This window comes from Haliotis rufescens, unplaced genomic scaffold (genome assembly GCF_023055435.1).
Source record: "Haliotis rufescens isolate VD_foot unplaced genomic scaffold, xgHalRufe1.0.p SCAF_5, whole genome shotgun sequence".
NCBI classification, from domain to species: domain Eukaryota; kingdom Metazoa; phylum Mollusca; class Gastropoda; order Lepetellida; family Haliotidae; genus Haliotis; species Haliotis rufescens.
In genome coordinates this window covers 23,669,020-23,690,241 of record NW_025964223.1, presented here as the reverse complement: position 1 = coordinate 23,690,241, position 21,222 = coordinate 23,669,020, and the positions used below count along the sequence as shown (strand labels likewise).

At 38.3% G+C, this 21,222-nt stretch overlaps 1 protein-coding gene across 1 annotated transcript in view; it reads right to left on the bottom strand.

The window, feature by feature from the left end:
• The window catches only part of LOC124113020 (beta-1,4-N-acetylgalactosaminyltransferase bre-4-like), a 28,610-nt gene extending 7,687 nt beyond the window's left edge, over positions 1-20,923 (bottom strand). The window contains exons 1-3 of the mRNA XM_046473261.2: positions 20,868-20,923; positions 1,262-1,455; positions 359-591 (exon numbers count right to left, since the gene is read on the bottom strand). Coding sequence (XP_046329217.2) covers positions 359-591; positions 1,262-1,379 — 351 coding nt within the window. The 5' untranslated portion in view covers positions 1,380-1,455; positions 20,868-20,923. The remainder of the gene's footprint in view (positions 1-358; positions 592-1,261; positions 1,456-20,867) is intronic.
• Between the last annotated feature and the right edge of the window lie 299 nt (positions 20,924-21,222).

The following is a 21,222-nucleotide window of genomic DNA, read 5'->3' as shown; positions in this document are numbered from 1 at the left end:
GCGAACTTACTTTTAGGTCCCGATTATATGATATGTAGTTATGCTGTATATATGCTTATAACGAACTACGGTTATAACGAACTAAAATTAGTGGTCCCTTTGAGTTCGTTATAACCGTACTTTACTGTATATATATTATTATTGGTATTGGTGTGTTTTAATAATATTTTATGTATACTGTGAATCCCTGGGTGGCTCGTTCCACTCCTGTTTGGATTCATTATTTAATTGTCCAGAGTAATTACTCCTTGTGTTTTTTTATGTTCCTAATCGTAATCGTCTAGAATGTTGAATTTGATTTTTATCCATGTGTGTCCAAGAGCGTGAGTTTCCTCATAGGTATTTGAAATAATTTTACCTGTTCCACGACGTAGATGCCGTAATCTAGTTGCTGTCGTTGCAAAATGGGATGAAGGTTGTTGAGGAGAACCTTGAGATGGGACTCTCGGTCGCGATAGGGCACAATAATGGCCACTCGGTGACGAGCTATGCAACCCAGAGGTGTGAATCGACCACCAAGATTTAGTTCTGTATGTTGCCTTTCCAGTTCCTCAAAAGACAAAGCTTCCATCCGTGGTGAAAAAGCCCCAACTGAAACATTCATCTGCATGATACATGTCCTGATAAAACAAACCGGTCGTCTTAAAGTTAAGTTTACCATCTATTTTTAAAGGTCTTTTTTATTCTAGGACAAGGCTTTGTAATAGTTCAATATTAAAACTTTTACATTGTTACATCCTTGTGTGATTAGAGCAATCATCATTTATCAGTTTGATAAACAGTTCTTTCAGGAGAATTAAAACGAAGTGTTATGAAATACACCGTATAAATAACATTTGCAAGAGCTATCAATTAACCCAAGCATTGATCCCCTTGAAGTTTTGATCCCCATGGATATTGTAAATGTTACCTGCTTTAAAGTACATGTAGATTTCATATTTCGACTAATGCTGTTTTGCATTTCTCGACAATATTGATCATAAGCTCCGTCAGCTTCTAAGTATTGCCTATCAAACAAGTTGATCATACATGTAAATGTGTTATAAACTGCTGGTTCCAAACATCCCAGCCATAGATCTAACATTGTTGACAAGGTAAACTCATCATTGAGCCTGTACTGAGTAACGAAATTCTCTAATCTTTACTCGAAACTATCTCTTTAGTTTGTCGACTGTACCACATTTTTTCATAACCTGGGGGTTATTTCAACATAATAAGAAAAAACAACAATTTGATTTGCCCTAATTATTTATCCACTTACGTAGATTTGGAGGTATCAAAGGACAGCGATTTTGAACTGTTAGTCCCAACCAGATGTAGGAAGACGTCATGAAAGCCAAGAAAATACCAACCAGTAGTATGCCCATGCACTTGACCATGCTGACAAACTGTGGAATTGTGAATCGTTATAGGTCCAGTTGTTGTAATTATCCAGACACAGCAGCTGTGGACTACCTGGAATGCAGTAAAACATTGTTTAAAGAATGGATAGAGATTACACGAGTGTACAAATCTTTCAGCTGCAATTTATGTGACGAGTCAAAACGTGTCTGTGAAGCGAAGGCGAGATATATACGTTTTAAATCAAAGTGAGTTTAAAGATAAACGATATCTGAGAGACACGAGTGCAGTAATCTGTTTGTTACACACCCTATATACAAAGCTCTATGTTAGCATCGAAGCGATGCATATTTTGTCTATTCTCATGATGGCCGCAGTGGCGCTTCATACACAACACAATCGTCATGCGTGACATCTGGGTTACTGCTTACTATTCATACTTGACGTGGCCCTCCACAGACAGTTTCAGCTATATCTCTACGTTTTTTCAAGGTAATGATAGTATGGATACTAAATACGATCAATGGAACATTACATTTAGTAAACACTCTAAAACCATTGAGTTTGACACCGATGCAATGTCGGTGAATCTACTTCTTGTCAGTGAAACAAATTTTACAGTGTTATTAATCTCTCCAAACAAGTGAAAGTACATGCCATCTCTCCTTCAGTTTGATGACAGTCGTCGTCATCAGGAGACCTTGTCTTAAAGTTTATGTCAAATGCCCCCCTCCCCCTCCCCCTCCGTGTATATGTAGAAAAGTATGTCATTGAGTGTAAAGCAAGTGCCTAAATGTGCCATTGAGCAGGTTACATTCTATTCGTCTCCACAGCCTGAATGTTTTCCCGAGAACAACACTGCGCTAACGATATTACTGATGTTTTGGTCGTGAGGTTGAAAAATGCTCTTCGCACTCTGCATGTTACGATGGCCTGAAATTTCACAATAAACGTCAGAGGAATAGTTTCAGACAGTGTTTGAACAGGGAATTTTCTGACTGAATGATTTGGGAATTTCCTGTTTTCGAATCCAACATATTGGGACATTCATCTCATAATTGAGCTGTGTTTATTTATACCAACATGTTTTTACCTTTTGAACCAGGGGGATTTGCAAATTTCCTTTGTGTCAATGGCGAAAAAGTGGAGTGTATTCGGACTTGAGGACGCAGGCATGGATACAGCTTGCCCATCCTTTGGGAATATATGTAACGGGCATACCACTGAATTATCCCCTTGGCATATTTTTTACTCCTGTCTGTGAAATCCAGATATTTCCCATCCTCTAAGTCACTTTTAAGTGTAACATCTTCCCTTTTCATGTTAGTGTGGGGTTTGACACAACGGATCCCAAAATGAGTGGTGTTCCACCACACCGTGTTCTAAAGTGATTCAGGATCGTGAGGACCAAATTGGTTTGTTTCAAAGAGATTCAACACGTCGAGGTAGATAATCCATACGTTCACTCTCTATAACATTTTGTTTTGGTCATAGTTCTAAGCTTTTTCTATTCACGATCATTGTTCTTTGACACCATGCCACAAACTGAAGATGATTTGGAATTGCTACCATCCTCCTTCTCGAGATTGATAAAACATCGAACACATCCCACCAGCAGAACTTTGTTACCTTTTGTGTACAACAAAAGGTAACAAAGTTCTGCTGGTGGGATGTGTTCGACTACTTGTCTCAATATTTGCACTACAGAAACTTGGAAACGTTTCATGCTGTACAATGTTTTACGTTGGCGTTCTACGTTCTATTTACATAGTGTTTTGGTTCTGATTATTTTAAACGAATTTATCAATATCAGAATCATCAAGTGGTTGCTCAGGGGCTGGGGATGGATCCTTACCTTTCGAACCATCGGTTCATCGGTTAGAAATACATCCTCCATCATTTGATGAATTTAAAGCATTGGGCAGATCGATCTCGGCATATATACAGTCCGGTAGTTTCGCAAGACGAAACATTGTCGCAATTATTCAGCATAAAAATAGAATACTTAACGAGCTCCCGGGTAATACCAATTTTATGAAACGAGTGAATAGTTGTGGCGTTTGACGAGCGAAAGCGAGTCAGATACCACAACTATTCACGAGTTTCATAAAATTGGTTTTACACGGGAGCGAGTTTAGTATTTTATCTATTACTTGCCATTAATAACGTTTTTAGAATTATACTGTTGAGTATGAATAGGCTGACACCTACACGATCCACGGCATAGTCCATTTGAGTTTAACAGAATAATACTTCAAACACGTCAAAAGTTGAAACGTATGAATTTAAAACCTTAAAACGGTCCACCTTTAGAATTCACAAAATTAAGACTATCGCAACTCACATACTTTAACTTCGACTTAACGGCTGTCGTTGCGCTACAATACGATCGCCTTGTGGAAAGGGCCTTGCACCTCAAAGTTAACAATAACGTCACAATACCCAATGGCTTAATTTGTGGAATTTTGTTGCAAGATCCATCGGCGAAACAATGCCATGTGACTTCAGCCTACCAACAAGATTGCTGGAGTCATCGAGTGTGCATAAGCTCCTCTCAGTGATCTATAAACTCCACACGCAATGTCGTTGAATTGGCCAAGGGATGTTGAGAGCTTTCAATATTTGTTCGTGAAACGTGTTCCGTGAGTACATAAGCACGTGTTTTGGTATTACACAATGTGTAATACAGCTGTATGTTTATTAAACGGGTGGTCTCTTCACTGCAGCAACTATGACGATAGAAGACGATAAACGGAATACACTTGAAAAGTATGTATATTTGATGTTTTTTTCCAAGTTTGTCTAATGCATAAATACTGTACCTGCTTACGATACCATAGCAAAAACACCAAGCTGCTAGGTAAACAAGAAAATTAACGGGCTCGGCATATGAGTAACAGTTCTGGATTCGAGAGAAGCATGGGAGACTTATCAATAAATCAGGAAAGTAATGACCTGAGGTTATCACTAGGGGGCAGCTCATCTCCCGCCTTTAACAGTTATCTCAAATGGGTTTCTCACGCACAAGCGTGTAAGAAATTTATTTCAGCACTTCTGGCTCGGGGGCTTTCAGTGCGGTGAAGATGTTTGTTGGCTTGTTGTTTAACGCCGCACTCAGCAATATTCCAGCTATATGACGGCGGTCTGTAAATAATCGAGTCTGGACCAGACAATCCAGTGATCAACATCATGAGCATCGATCCACGCAATTGGGATCGATGACATGCATCAGCCAAGTCAGCGAGCCTGACCACCCGATCCCGTTAGTCGCCTTTTATGACAAGCACAGTCACCTTTTACGGCAAGCATGGGTTGCTGAAGACCTATTCTACCCCGGAATCTTCACGGGTGAAGAAGTCGCCAGTGCCTGTCATTTTCAGACATAAGGCCTCAAATAACTGGTTATTCGCTGGTGTTCTATACCTAAAGTTACCAAAATATAATGCGTTTGTTGGTTAAAGGCGTTTTAAACAGTAACTCAGTTATACCATGACGTGTCAATATAATGTCGGATGAAATACCAAATGACTCGGATCGTAGGGTTTACCACTTTGTTGAAATCTACGAATAACAGTATTGCTACAACCAGCGAATTATTATCGTGGCGAATCAGACCTAGGGATTCGAACCTACAACCATTGGAGTCTCTGCATAGCGATTTGCAGCGCTTTATATACAGGTGAGTGTACCGCCCATGTACCCTTGGAACAAAGAAATGCAGATAAACGAATGATGTACATTGAAGGTGGATCTGTATTATCAACCATAGCAAGCTTAAATACTACAATGTCCTTCCATATTCTCCAAATTATACTACAATACAATTCCATATTCTCCAACATACTACAATGCCATTCCATATTCTCCAATAATCCACAATTCCATTCCATATTCTTCAATATACTACAATATAATTCCATATTCTTCAACATACAATATAATGTAATGTAACATGATAACAACGACATGCAAAATACTTTCGGTAGAAAGAAGCATATGGGTGAAAATGGCAAACGTACGTTACTAATGACCTTCACTGTGTCCTTGACACTTAATGTAAGCCTATATGGACCTTTTACAACGATCCTTCTTGGTCCACGTTCTACTGGCCTGCTGGACTCCTGACATGGCTGATCAATGTGTGGCAAAGATGACCAATGGCTATTCAGTAGATCGATGTTTAAGCACAGCGTTGTTTTGAAAAGTAAAAAAAAAATTTAATAAATGCGGCGGTCAATTTCAGGCATAACCATAAGCATCCGCAATTACATGGTGACCCGTGAAGATCCGGGGTAGAATAGGTCTTCAGCAACCCATGCTTGCCGTAAAAGGCGACTATGCTTGTCGTAAGAGGCGACTAACGGGATCAGGCGGTCAGGCTCGCTGACTTGGCTGATGCATGTCATCGAATCCCAATTGCATTGATCGAGGCTCATGATCATGGTATCAATCACTGGATTGTCTGGTCCAGACTCGATTATTTACAGACCGCCGTCATAAAGCTGGAATATTGCTGGGTACGGCGGAAAGCAACAAACACACAATTACATAAGACTGCTTAATTACAAGGCTTTACTTTTTTGTATTTCATTCATTTCTTTCTTGCATGTATTTCGGATGATATGACATTGGCTTTGGAATTGGAAATGTGTATACCTGCCCTTGACAGCCCGGGTCAGCTCATCGCCCACGTGGAAACATATAGGACAGCCCGGGTCAGCTCATCGCCCACGTGGAAACATATAGGACAGGACGTGTGGTTTTGATAAAGAATACGAATGCTTATTGTCGGCGTGACGACGTCATCATCTACGTTATCAGGGAGAATCCAGACGAAACAGCGGCTATGTGTAACAACTCGGTGCTTTCGCTATTGAATCAATGTGTTCAACTTGAGGACAGGGAATGGCGAGAATCGAATATTGGCTGTGCTCACAGGCTTTGTGTTGAACGTGATCACGCCCAGAGACCACGCGCAATGATCGCCAAGTTCAGGGAGACCGACGAAAAAGTAGCCACGTTGAAAGCCCGTTCTAATTTTCGTTCATGTCTATATGGTGTGGCAAATGATCGGACATGATTTAAGAATGACTCGTTTACTATCGATACATTTGAAAAGAAGGATTCCGGTCAAGGCTCGGTGGAAATCTCACAGGGACATATTCTGATCGACACCGTTGTCACAGATGTTAATATCAGTGATGACCCAGTTCAAGTAAACAGCTGTGATGGCAGTCAATACAGTGACAGCGGTCAAGATAAACAACAAGGAGGAGTAAATGTCCGTTAAGTTTTTTTAAAAATATCAGTGGACTTAGAGCAAAATTTCTAATGTTTGGGGCGGTCGGGTAGCCTAGTGATTAGAGCGTTCGCTCGTCACGCCGAAGACCCGGGTTCGATTCCCGACAAGGATACAATGTATGAAGCTCATTTCTCGTGTCCCCCGTCGTGATATTGCTGGAATATTGCTAAAAGCGGCGTGAAATCAAATGCTCCGATGCTGACTTTATTAATTATTAATTATTTGTCGTCTTTTGATGCAAAGTTGAAACTGTTGTGGTTGGTAGGTTGTTTTTTTTGTTTAACGCCGCACTCAGCAATATCCCAGCTATATGACGGCGGTCTGAAAATTTATCGAGTCTGGACCAGACATTCCGGTGATTGACATTATGAGCACCGATCCACGCAACTAGGATCGATGACATGCATCTACCAAGTCAGCGAGCCTGACCACCCGATCCCGTTAGTCGCCTCTTACGTCAAGCTTGGTCGCCTTTTACGGCAAGCATGGGTTGCTGAAGACCTATTCTACCCTGGATCTTCACGGGTCGAAACTTTGTGGATGAAATTGATTGCAACCCCTTTTCAGATTAGGACTTGTATACTTCTGCTGCAGTAAAGTTATATATTTTTTTCGCGTCTATGTAGGGTGTATGTGTAGGCCTAAAAAAAAGAATTGTGTAAGTAATGTGAAAAATAAATATTTTTAATGAGGAGAATATTTTATGTTTAAGAATCTTTAATTTTAAGTTGTATTTTGGAACACTGAAAGATATTATCGCATTTACGGCCCCACATATTGGGTCCCCATATTATCAACATGTTATTTACATGTTCGTTATAGACACTTGAAAATGTTTTGCTCAACAATATTACAACTATCAATGAATGTTATGTTGTCTTATGCGGTGATTTCAATTCCATGACTACCAATGAAAACAGTTTAATTGTTTGATACTGATGAGAATAGAGGAACCCCTTTTCTACTTGAGGAGGCTCCACCTATTTTACGCACAAGTTTCAGAGACTACATTAAAAGTGGTTTTGGAAGTAAACTTTTGAAATTTGCTTGGAATATAATATTTATTGCCTATAAAAGTCAAGCCAAGAATAGTCGGGCCGTGTTGGGCCAGCGGGTAATACTAAAAATGGATTGCTGAATAATAAAACGAAACGTGCATATCTGGGCAGATATATCTCAAGGGCGGCCTCCACTAATGCCCACATCCATTAATGCCTACAGTCTACAATAAACAAAGTCATGCACCAGTGATTTTCAGCGACACCTGCTATCAGTGCTACCCAGCCTCTAACTGGACAAGTCCACTTTAGTGGAATAATGCCTATAGGCGACAAGAGACAGAAAATTGTATGAAGTCACTTTTTATGTCACATTGCCATAACACTAACAGTAATAATTTATGATTTCTGCATCATTGCGTTCATATAGTATACACCAGCAGATTTTTGCTGATTTCTTATATCAGTACATGGACAGAATAGCAGTGTACACTGATTTCTGATTTCAATCATCATACAGTTCTTTATGAGAGTTTCAGCAAATGTCCTGCAGCATCTAGAAACTGAAGAGGTGACTTTCTGTGATGGAGCAAGTCATCTTTCAGACGTTGGATTCTCTGGTCTATCTCAACATAGACTCGCTTGCGGGGTGGAGGACGTGCACCATTGATATACTGGTCAATCTTGTTCTTTTCTGCTTTTTCTAGCGTCTAATCATGAAGGACTCTCACAAGGCAGTAGATGTTGGGGTGGGCTCGCTGAACAGTCTTGTTAAGGTGGGCATGCCACCCTTCAAAGTGGTGGTTGCTTCGAGGACCAAAGTTGGTGTGGTGATTCCAAATACCAGCACGGAACATGGCATTGTCGTCGACCCAAGTATTCACCATGTAGTCCTTGGATGACGTGATCTGGGGCGTATCAGGGGCATCCTCCATTGCGTCGAGCCAGGATTGTTAGACCATGTTGACTGGTAGCAGTGGTAGTGCAGCAGCACGTCTGGCAAGGTTGTGGATGTCCGGATTGACTCTGTACTGATTGACCATCTCCAAATGTTGAACCTTCTTCCACACTGCCTGCGTATAGTGGAAGAAGCACCCCCTGATGTCTGTACCAGGCAACTCCTCCTCGACAGCTCGCATCACAGCAATAAAATGTACCCAGGAGCTGAACTTGTGCCAGTGACTGCGGGAGGGCTGGAATAGTCTTCCTACGCTGCTTGTGGAGACCACTTCTCTTTTTATAGAAGGGTGGAAATACTGCCGCTGCATCTTCTTTCAGTGTGGCAACCTCTTCCTCAAAGATGGCCTGGATTGATGTTGTCTCAGCTTGGACTCTCTCTCTAAGAACACTTAAAGTACGGAAAGTCGTCATATCTTCTGCTGGGTGGTTGTGAGGGCTGCGGTTTCTGACAAAGTCTCCAACTGTGGTACACTTTCCTGTGCATCCAGTGATTACGCATTTCCAGTGTACACAGGTCTGTCTACTGTTGTTCATGCGGTATCGATATCCATCAAGGACGACCTGCTGTCCACCTTTCTGGGATGTCACAAACTCAACACGCTGAGGATTAGCCATGTCAAATGAACAAAAACGGGCAAACACTGTCATTTTATACTTCTACCAGTGCGTGTTTTGACTTTTGAGATAACTCATGAAGTTTCTAAAGAGTATTTATCCTCTACTCAGTTAGTTCGGTTAATCCTCTGCTAAAATCACAACTACGGGGAGCATCGAGATCAACTCGTGTTAAGATGACAACTAGGAAGGACATGTAGATCATTTCAACAATAACTTGACATTATCCAGCTAATTATATTTATATTGAGAAATGCAAATCTCCATCTGAAATGAAAGAACATTAGTGGATGTAGGCATTAGTGGACGCCGCCCATCTAACTTAAGATCGCTTCTCAAAGAAATCTAATATTGGAAGAGTTCATTCCTAGCATGGGTATGTTGTTTTCATTGTGTAGGCATTATTCCACACAACTTTATTTTTTTGTAGGCAATAGTAACTGTAGGCAAAGGTGGACGTAGGCATTAGTGGCTGGAACCATCTCAAGTGTCTACAAATGTATAGTTGCTCAAGGAATTGATTTAAATCAAAACGTTTATTCAACAATATAATAAAGTGATAACTATGACTACATACCGAGAGTCCTCGTAGAAGAGCCATTCAAAGTGTTTTCTTTGAGATGTGTATGTAAGAAGGTTTTATATTTTAAAAACACTTAACACTCTATAATCAGAAATACGTTTGTACAGGATTGAGCCAGCTAAGCAAAACACACTAAAACATCACAGGTGTATCAGGGAATGCGGTTAGATTAATCGAATATATGTACCAACCTACCAAATTATAGTGGCGCGCTGGGTATATTAATAAAAGACGGGGCGGTCGTGTACCCTTGTGGTTAACGCGTTCGCCCGGGTTCGATTCCCGACTTGGTTACAATGTGTGAAGCCCATTTCTGGTGTCCCCCGCCGTGATATTGTTGGAATATTGCTAAAAGCGGCGTAAAATCATACTCACTCGCTCACTCACTCTCTATCAAAAGCTTTCGGTTGGGCTCATCCAAACAAACTAAAACATCACATACGTATCAATGAAAGATATACAGAAAAATATTTCATCTACCTTAATACCACTTTGTAGTGTCAATTATTTAAATCAAACACGTTGGTTAACGTGAAGCAATGGCAAAAATGAGTGACTCTTCCCACTTTACGATAAAACATAGCCATAAGTAAGTCTGTGACCCAAAAGGAATATTTAACCATAAGTTATAACATCATACTACAATACCAGTCCATATTCTCCAACATACTACAATACCAATCCATATTATCCAACATACTAAAATACCATTCCATATTCTCCAACAAACTGCAATATTATTAGTTAAAGACACCATAACGAATTTATTATGACGGAAAGCTTACACTCTCTGGCATCTATATCGCACATTTTGCCTGTTATCAGAGATTTCCTCATCGGTGCTACGAGCAAAGCATTTGACAGCCATTGCTGATGTCAAAGGGAGGCCAAACCTTGTTGAAAATTTTAACTCTAATCTTTATCAATCTAAAAACAGATTAATCTATGAGGTGGGTTTTGGAAAATCCAAGATGACTGTTACTGACGGTATACGGTCTCATATTAAGTTGGTATCAACCATCTTGGATTTTTACTGACGGTGAACGGGCTCATATAGGGTCAGTAGTTCTGCTCTCTGATTGGTCAATCTCACTTTGAGGCACAATAAAATACCATATTCTCCAACATCAAAAGCCATGATTATACTTCTGTCATATACATGTAATACCATCAACTAACTGTTCAACTTTGAAATACGCCTCTCTGAAATTAGCATAGCAATTTGTAAACCCACAGATCCTAGATCCCATAAATGTTACGTTTCTAGATAATCCTATTGATTTTATGTCAAAACAATCCTCCTGATTTATACGTTGGTTGTGTAAGGCGTGTAACAGCTGTGCCAGTTTTATCTAACAATTACTATTGCTACATAGTAGAGCGCGTAAAGTTCTTGATTTATGTTGACTAAGTTTTACTACTGAGGACAAGTTATTCGTGTACGAACGCTGCAAATTCGTTCATGAGATTGTGCTTATCACTATAAATAGTACACACAATAAGTACCTTTAATTTTGCCAAAATAGAGCCCCAAGGCTCCGTAGCTCACCTGACTTATGAAATAATAATTTGATGACACTTCAACCTTATTTTGGTTCAAGTATCTACGGAGAGTTAAGGACAAATTGGTGCAAATTTGTGTGTGAAAAAGATTTTTTTTTATAGTTTTGCATCATTTAGGGACACGATGTTGATTGCAATAGTGATATGCCACTAATATAATTGGATTTTCATTAACAATGACGTGACCTGTGATATGATGTCCTCAGACCTTTGTCTAGCAGCAGCGAGTACTAATATCTGATTTTAATGAGATTGGGAACCCTTTCGCAAATCAACAGTAAGAGTCAACTTTCGTAACAATTGATATATCAAATTTACAAAGGGTTTTGGGGACATTTCTTAGGGCAATGAAATCAATAATTAGCCTGAAATGATCAGTCACATAGTCTTATATTTATAATATCTTCAAATCTAAATATATTAAATACTTAATTTTCTGAAAAAATGTTGGTTTTCATTTTGCTTTGATAAATACATCAGCACGCATGCTACTCCATTTTGTGCTACTGTTGGAAGGGGTCTGTCATGCCATACCATGAGCTTTTTCATTGAGCTTTTTTAAATTTCATTTTCAGTATTAGTACATGATTTGGACACGATTGTCCCTACCTAAAGCCGCTCAGGTTTGATGTGATTGACAGTTTCAAGGTGCTGCATGAGCTTCCACAGCTTTGCACATGTTTGAAGTGAGTGAGATCGGTCGACGAGAGCTTGGTACATGTAGGGCTCCCTGAAATAATTATATTAATTTGTGAACCTACATATCCTAAATCCCATAAATGTTACTTTTCTAGATAGTCCTATTCTCCTGTTTAATGCTTTGGTCGTGTAAAACGTACACCAGCGTTAGATTACGAACATGTTTGGGTTTATAACAATTCCAAACATGTTTAGGATATAGACATATTTAGTGACCACAACACGCTTTAATGATCTGACAAGGAATAAACACATTTTTACAACAGTGTGACCTAGTAAACGTCTTCTGATGTACATGTAATTACCTAAAGTATCTTCGGGCCAAGTCGGATAGAACACAGACCAAACACTTCTGCTAGAGACACTGTGAGAATGTAGAGGGAAACGGCTTCACTTTGTGGAACGTGTTTGCTTTTATACCACGATCTGTGACCCTATAAAGAGGTATTTAGGTACACATAAAAATAGTCTATAGATGTAAACACATTTGGTGATACATCTGTGACGTTTAGGTTGATTTTGACAGCCCGGGCCAAGTCGGACGGAACACAGACCAAATACTTCTGAAAGATACTATGTTGAAAATATTGAGGAAATCGGCTTCACTTTGAGCAACGTGTTTGCATTAAATACGATGAACAGTGAAGATATAAGCACATTTTGTGATAGATCTGGGAGGTTTTCGATGTACAAGGCAGGTCGAACCAACCCCTTGTGATTGAGGTTATGTTGAGAATTGACATAACCAACGTGTTTGTCGTAAATGCCACGAACTGTGACACTATAGAGTGGCATTTAGGAAGATATGATAGTCTTCTATATATTAAAACACATTCCGTGATACATCTGTGACGTGTAGGTTGATACTGATGAGAAACACAATGGATCCCATGTTGAGAGTATAGAGGAAATAAGGTTTCACTTGAACGAACGGGTCCTTCTTATATACGATTTACTGTGGTCCCTTGAAGTATTAATTGAGTAGATTAAATATTGTTGGGTAGATCTTAACATAGTTTAAGATACATCTTTTGTGTTTTAATTGATTTCAACTGTCCGGGCCAGGTCGGACCAATCACTTGAGGTTCCCATCTGAATGAACTGAGATGTGAGCGGAAAATGAAATGGCTCTCTTTAACTTTCTTGCTTATATGAGCCTAATGTCGTATATTATGTCATTCTATATTCGCATATAGTTAGATACATCTATATCGGACAGATGGGAATTTGTATCACTATAGTTGGGAGAACTTGATACGTTTCAACTCCTATTTCGTTTAACGACTCCTCTTCAAATGTAACCTAGCTCAGCAACGCTCACCGACCGTTCGGCTTCCTGATTCTCAAGCGATTTTTATTCGCAATAACTTAATCATATTGCACGCTTGTGGTTTGTGACTTTTTATCAATGTCATGTGTGTATGTTGCATTATCATCATGTAGGTATGGTCGTTGACTATGGAGTAATTCGTCCATAATAACGTTGGCCCGGCCCGACTTTTAGGCAACCCCTGCTTTTATTGTTTATTGTGAAGCAACTGGTGGTTTGATGGTCACATTTACTCAAACACATGTAAATGGTGACAGTGTAAATGACTATTTCATTTTTTGTTCTGACTTTTTTAATTATGGATATTAAGGTTATTCAATGTTGAATTTGACCACAAGCATCTGGCATTGTCTTATGTATTTTCCTTCAAAACCTGATGGTGATATACACCCTGGTAACAGGTGTTATGAACGTTCTGTTATGATTGTAGAGATGTCACACATTTTCAGAGAACAGTAATGACATATTGTATTAGGATATGGTTAATAATAGTGACAATATTTTAAAGTATTTTGTATCTTTAGTGTCAGCTGATGCTGAATGTATGAGTATTAGTTATCATGGACAGCTCCGCCCTCATTTTAATATTGAATGTAGAGCTGCGAAACGTGAGGCGAGAAAATCACTCGGTAAGTTTAGAGCTCGACAGAGTGAACACAACAGAAAAACTTGTTTGTACTCTACGCATAGATATAGAGTTTGTTGGAAGAAATTTAAGAATGAAATCAGAAAGGGTATAATACAACGTCTCAGCAACAACCTACAATATTCAAAACAGTCTTAGGAAGATGTCAGGTCCTTGAACAATCGGCCTAAACGTAAATATTCTAATACTAATTGCAAATTGGTTGACTCTGGACTCGGTTGACTTTAGAAATCTATTTGATAGTCAAAAGTTGTCTAATGTTACAACTTATACTCCTGATTTATTAACGATCAATGGAAGAAATTAATAGTGAAATTCTTGATTCAGATATAAAAAGGACAGGAAGTTTAAATGCTATTAATGATCTAATACAATGAAAAATCCCCTGGACCCGATAAGTTGTTGGTTGAGATGACAAAAAATGCAAGTGATCTAAATTTGCCTTTTGAACTATTTAATCATGTTTTCACTAATGGTGTATCCCAAAGTTATGGTCAAAATCCATAATAATTCCTGTACATAAAGCAATTTCGTGGTATTTCTTTATCTACTAGTAGTGTTTGGGGTATATTGTTTACGTTAGTCCTCAACAATTGTCCTCAACCAGATAGGCTAGTATCAAAGAAAAAATTCCAGAATCACAAGCAGGATTTAGAAAGGGCTATTCTTGTGCTGATCACATAATTACATTATTTAAAGAAACACTTTACGTAAACAACATAATTATATTTCGGATTTGTAGATTTCAAAAAGGCTTTTGATTAAGTTAATCGTATAAAGTTATGGTCATGTCTTGGACAAAATGGACTAAATTGGAAAAGGTTCTTAATGTTACAATGTATATTTATGGTAAGGTTCAAGTATGCGTGCGCTACAATAGAGAACTAAGTGATTACTTTGACTCCCCCATATGTGTAAAGCAAGGTTGTGTCTTAAGCCTATTATTGTTTTCCTTTTTCATTAAATGAGTAGATAATAAGAAACCTGTTTTTTTCTTGTGGATTTGGTTATGTGTGTTTAAATCAAGGTACTTAAAATGAAAATACGCTTATTCACACTTTTCGACAGAAGCTCATAGAAATGATTTATCAAAATTGAAGCTCTATATTAGCGGATAGTTCAAGATATGATTTATATAGATCTTTTAAAAGTCAACCTGCATCAGAATCATATGTTTCTTCCTTAACATCAAAGAAATATAATCAGGAGATTCAGATCTGGTTTTATGGATATTACTATTAATTCTGGCAGACATAGATCCAGTCCTAATCATTTACGACTTTGTCCATTATCTAAGTCCCATGTTGATGATGAGTATCCTATTGTTCTTGTATGTAAGTAATATAAAGTTTTAAGGAAAATGCATATTGAAAACTATTTTTGTGTGTTAACAATAATGAATTATCTTTCGTTCGACTTATTTCGTTCGACTTCTCAGTTGGTCTCTGTGCACACCAATTTAGCTCTATTCTTAAAACATTATCCGGAATTAAGGAAAGAAATAATGAGTAATTTAAAGAATTATTATTCGTATTTTTATTCTATTATAATTATACATGTGAAAACATGTCTATCATTGACCTTGTAACTCCGTGTATATTGACCCGATGCCTTTTATGCAAATATACATCACACGCTTCCTACATGTACATTAGCCATCCCTCCATAACTCCATTGGAATTGGTAGATAGATAGTTACTGATGCTATTTTCTCGGCTCTCGTTCATATTAAAGCAACAGAGCACTGGTGGGATAGCTAAAATAAGTGACTCAACCGTTCTGCACAACACCTTTTTGAGACTACAATCTTCACGAAAATACCGGTAATAACAATCAGATGGCATTTTGATGGAGTGTCACGGGTGGCCTCGTCGTCTAAGGTGCCGCAATTCGCTGAGCAGAGTTGCGCCCCCCGGGCACTCGGTTCGCCAGGATTATGTTTCTCTGTTTGTCAAGTGTACTTCAAACACTTTTTTATGAAACAATTGCAATGTGGATGGTGGAACGTAAAGACACCAAAGTACGAAATTTGATCATTAAACATTTACCAGCTACAATTTATGAAAGCGATTTTGGTTGTTACTCACAGTCTCATCAAGTAGGGGTTTCTTGCAGTGAATACTGAAGTGTGTCTTCTGAACTATATAGCTTTATGAGCCGTAACACATTTGTAAAAATATACAGGCCACAACAATCAATGAAAAGGATATCACTTAACACAGGGCAAACGAGTTTTTGTGTCCTTCATTTTATGGTGTATTAGAAAAAAGAGAAATGATTTGCAAATATACTCCCCGCTAAAATAAACAAAATCCATAGAAACATAGAGAAGTATGTACGTTAAGAAGAGATGTGTCAAATGTGTAACAGTTAATGACAAAACTAAGTGCTACCACATATCTAGTGTCTTTATTCTTATCATGAGATGCTGCACGAGATTTCCATAATTTACACGTTAATCCTGCACAAGACAAAATGGTGCATCTCGAGTCATAGAGCCAATCTAATATATCTTGATTATGTGTAAGTCTTCATCTTTTAACCAACAAGTATGGTACGTATTCGCGTTTCTTTTTGCAGTGGGTAAATATAGCTTAACCATCTATCTGGCCAGTGCACCAAATTGATGTAAATGGTTCCCACACAGTGACACACCTCTAACACCAGATAAATGACAAGGTATATAAAATGCAGTTCATAATACAGGACGGACATGTTGGTTCCACGTCTACAAAAGTCGAGGATGTGGCCGTTGATATAGCTTTACAAATGAATCACATAAACACAATATTGGAATATGTAGTGAATGAGAAATTACGTTCAGAAGCATACTAGCCTAAATGTCATATGGTCCTTCAGAGCGTTATATGTATGCTTTCAGTTCATTTGACTGCAGCTTTTGAAAACGTGTTTCTTACGACAGTCAATAATGTCAGCCATAAAGTGTCATTTTCGAGAGATCAAACTCTTTGATCGAATTTTCGTCTAATGTGGCCTTGTTTAATATGGGAGGAAATATATCATCCATGACAACAGACCAATAAAGGTAAACCCAGATCAGGCATCTGTTGCAACATTACCACTGTTTGATAGCTCGTCAATTACTTGACACAGTTATGTCCAATTTGAAGTAAACGAAACTGTAATAAAACATTCACATGAAGCTAAAATAACTTGAATATAGCGTTCCATATCACAAGAGAAGGACTATATTTGAGAAACGCTGTACCAATGAGAATTAGATTTCAGTCTAATTAAGTACCCTCTCTCCCTATTGATGGCTGAATAATGAATAGAATAATTGGCTCTAATTACCACTAGTTCATTATGCACTAATAAATAATAACGATATCTGGTCAATAAACCTCTCTAAACAAATATCTGAACATAATAACAACAATATGTTTGATTGATCTTGATTCAGAGTCTTCTTTGAACAGTATTCGAGTTATATCGCGGCTGTCAACTATCAGCTTTCGCACAGAATGAGCATATGCGAGCACGGATGGGGTGTTAAAATACTTAGGATAAGGATACGAACCTATGATCGGCGAATCCTGTCATGGGTAAGGATGCATTTCTTCACAGACAATTACGCCGCCTTTGACGACGAGGGCAAACGCACGCGTCTCCCCTGCAAATGTACTTAAGGCGGTGTCGTGGTTGTCGTTGCATATGCTTTAAGAGTTCAAGAGGTCGCCTTCTGCCTCAGCCATTTCAGCTGACCTGTCCCTCTTTGGTACTCATGTTTGTGAGTTTAAGTATTGAAAGAAATTCTGTTTTTGTATTGAAAAGATGTCTGTTTTCGTATATTGATATAATTTCATTTTTTTTTATCTTTGGCGGCTTTGTTCATATAATTAGGAGCAGCTGTCCATCTGGCCGTTAGTTTGGCCGTCGCCATTGTATCTTTTGGCTTTAGGAGATCGACGACAATTAGCGGATCTAACTGAAATTCTTGTTTTAACCGAGTGAGCAATGGATTCAAACTATGGATGCTTTGATTTTGCAATATCTCCAGGTTATATCTCCGCTTTGTCTAGAGCTAGCTCAACCAGTGTGTCTGTTTTTTAAATTTTATTTTCATGAATATCTATGTGAGACGGGACCCAACACAGTGCCACCTGTTGCTCTTTGTCCGATAGTTTTTAACATTCCTATAGAGTACTATTGGCTGAAAGCATGTAGTGCTTTGGCTGATAGGATGACAGTCAAGTTTGCTTCCGGTAGATCCGGAATGAGTTTGAGTGCATCCTTAAGGAGTGAATACTGACTGACAGGGGAACCAAATGTGCTTGGCTTGGGGTTGGACATGGATTCCGTAACCAGCAGTGTTTTTGATAGGGGCCCAGTTGTCAAAGATAGTTTGAATTTTAGTGATAGCAACTATTCGTAGTAGGGTCGGGTATTCTATTTTGATGACTTCTGATGTTAAAGCAGTGTCAACTTTTCTAAGTCCAGGTAGGGTGTAACATTCTGGTTGCTGAATGTCATCACAATTGTGACTTCGGATGAGTTCACGTTCTAATATACCAGATAGCTTAGTTGAGGATTTTCAGAGCTAGGGCTTCATCTCGTGTGTTTTTGTTTTGCCATAACTTTTTCACCAACGGGTTTGATGTTCGTCCCCAGGACGATAATATTGTCTGGTCTCTTCTTTGTTTCAATAGAGTTCTCCTATTTCTACTTGTAGTGCTTGTACTGAAGTACAATGTACCTGTTGCTGCACCTGTGGTCAGTATTAGGGCTTTGTATTGTATTCTGTCAAAGAGTCTCAAGTGTTTGATGAGTGAAAGGCCTCACACCTTAACCATTGCCTATTTGTGATCTGATAAAGATACACCAAGATGTGCCTGAAATTGCCCTCAATACGTTCGATCTTTAATCCGTGTATTCGTATCTTTTGGTCATGAGGCCAATAGTACAGTGACAGTTTTACAACATGTATGTACAGAGCGCCTGTTAGGATCGGTTATATACAATTCTATACAGTTGTAGACAATTTACATTTTTCTTTTGACACGTTATTTAAAAAAGAGCGAGTCGTAACATTATGTTTGTATTTTTGGTTTTAAAAAGATGTACAACATTTTGTTGGTTTGGGTTACTGATATAGAAATTAGGAATATATTTCTTCTGCATACAAAGGACATTCAAATAAAATATGAAATTCGTCTTCTTGCAAGTTTAAACTATACTGGCACATAGCTATACTAATATAATTAATTTTTGACCTTCTAAGCAGTTGAATATTTAAATTAATAGTGATAGTCAATGTCTTTGCAACGTTGTTTAAAAAGAGACAAAAATAGTTCTTGGTTTCCAATATCTTGAGAAATCCAAACGTAGGGAAATCTGTATCTGAATAATAAGTCTCGAACTGACGAAGTCCAGTTTACATCTCCATTATCGTCTAAACACTTTAACATGATGTAGCAGTATGTCGAATAACGTGATTACGGTTGTCTTATCCAATATGAAGTAATTCTTATTTGGTCATATATTTGTAATGGACAGCTGCCAATTTCAGAGAGAATAGCCTTGTTTGGTAAACAGTAGCCCACACCGAGAACAAATTTACAGAAAACTGAATGTTCCTTTTCTATGTTCTATCGGTAAATGGTGTTCGATATTTCTGCGCCATAAAGCACCATTGGTTGAATTTTACCATCAAATATCTTAATAGTGCGTCAGCAAATATCGTTTAAAATCAGCAAATAAATTCTTGATAGGATATAGAGCCTTTTCTGCTTGTCCACAGAGAAAATCGCATGCTCTGGAGAATGTATTTCTGCATGAAAGCGTTATTACTAGGTATTTGTAACAAGAGACAGTTTTCGGATCCAATAAACCATTTTTCACATTATGCAACTTTGCCACCTTTCTTGAATATCACCACTTTAGTATTATCTGTGTTTATTGTACGTCCTCATTTGTACAATATGTTGCCATGATATCAATTCTTTTCTATAAATTAATAACACAATCTGCAAAAATGGCAACATCATCGGCACATAAAAGTATGAATAATGCATTTACGCCTTCATCAATAAAAAAATCCACTGTACTAACTATTTACAATATCGTTTACTATGTAAATCTGTCTATTGGTTAAAGCGTTCGCTCGTCACGCCGAAGACCCGGGTTCGATTCCCGGCATGGGTACAATGTGTGAAGCCCATTTCTGGTGTCCTCCGCCGTGATATTGCTGGAATATTGCCAAAAGCGGCCTTAAACCATACTCACTCACTCACTCACTCACTCACTATGTATAACATAAACAATAAAGGTGACAGAATACAGCCTTGTCTAACCCACACAATTGAATTAGAGGTCTCGCTCATGGAAAACTTGCTACACCAAACAGCTGTTTTTACGTCACAGTACATTTTTCGAAGAAAAGTGTTGAATTTGTCAGGTAAGCCATTATTAAGAAGAGTATAGAGAAGCTTATTTCTATATACCGTGTTAAACGCTTTTCTAAAATCGACACAGATACAGTAGAATTTGCTTATTTTCTTTCTGATATAATTGTGCATTATTCAATTCAGTACGAATATTTGATTTATAGTACTATAGTCTTCTCTGAAGCCGGCTTGGGATTCAGAAAACAACTGCCGTGTAGCAACCCATAATTTAATGCGAGTTTCTAATATTGTGGTGAATATTGTGCTCAGTATACCAAGTAGAGCAATACCCTATAGTAGCAAAACAGTGTTTAAACAGATCGTGGAAACATGCGAGCGCTAAGTTAATGTTATTCCTAATAATATCATTAAATTATTTTGAAAAGTGGTCAAGGGAATGATTCAAAATATCTGTAAACTTACCACTGTGTTCAGCCTTTTATGTGTGCCGGTGTGGATTGTGTTGGACTGAATGCGTTGTGCACGGGCTGGGGACGTTGTGTAATCGTATCGACCGCCAAAGGGCGGTGATCAGCAATAAGTTCTGGTAGTTATCCCAACATTTCTAAAGTAATCATATATTTCAGTGGATACGATGCAATAATCAAAAACGATATTTCCCTGACTGCCAATAAACGTGTAATCCCCTTGCGTATCTTTGCCAGATCCCCCATAAAGAACATGTATTTTTAGATTCCACATCTAATAATTGTTTACTTTGAATATTTACAATATCGTCTTTAGACGTTCTGGGTACATTAAAAACATCAGTATCATA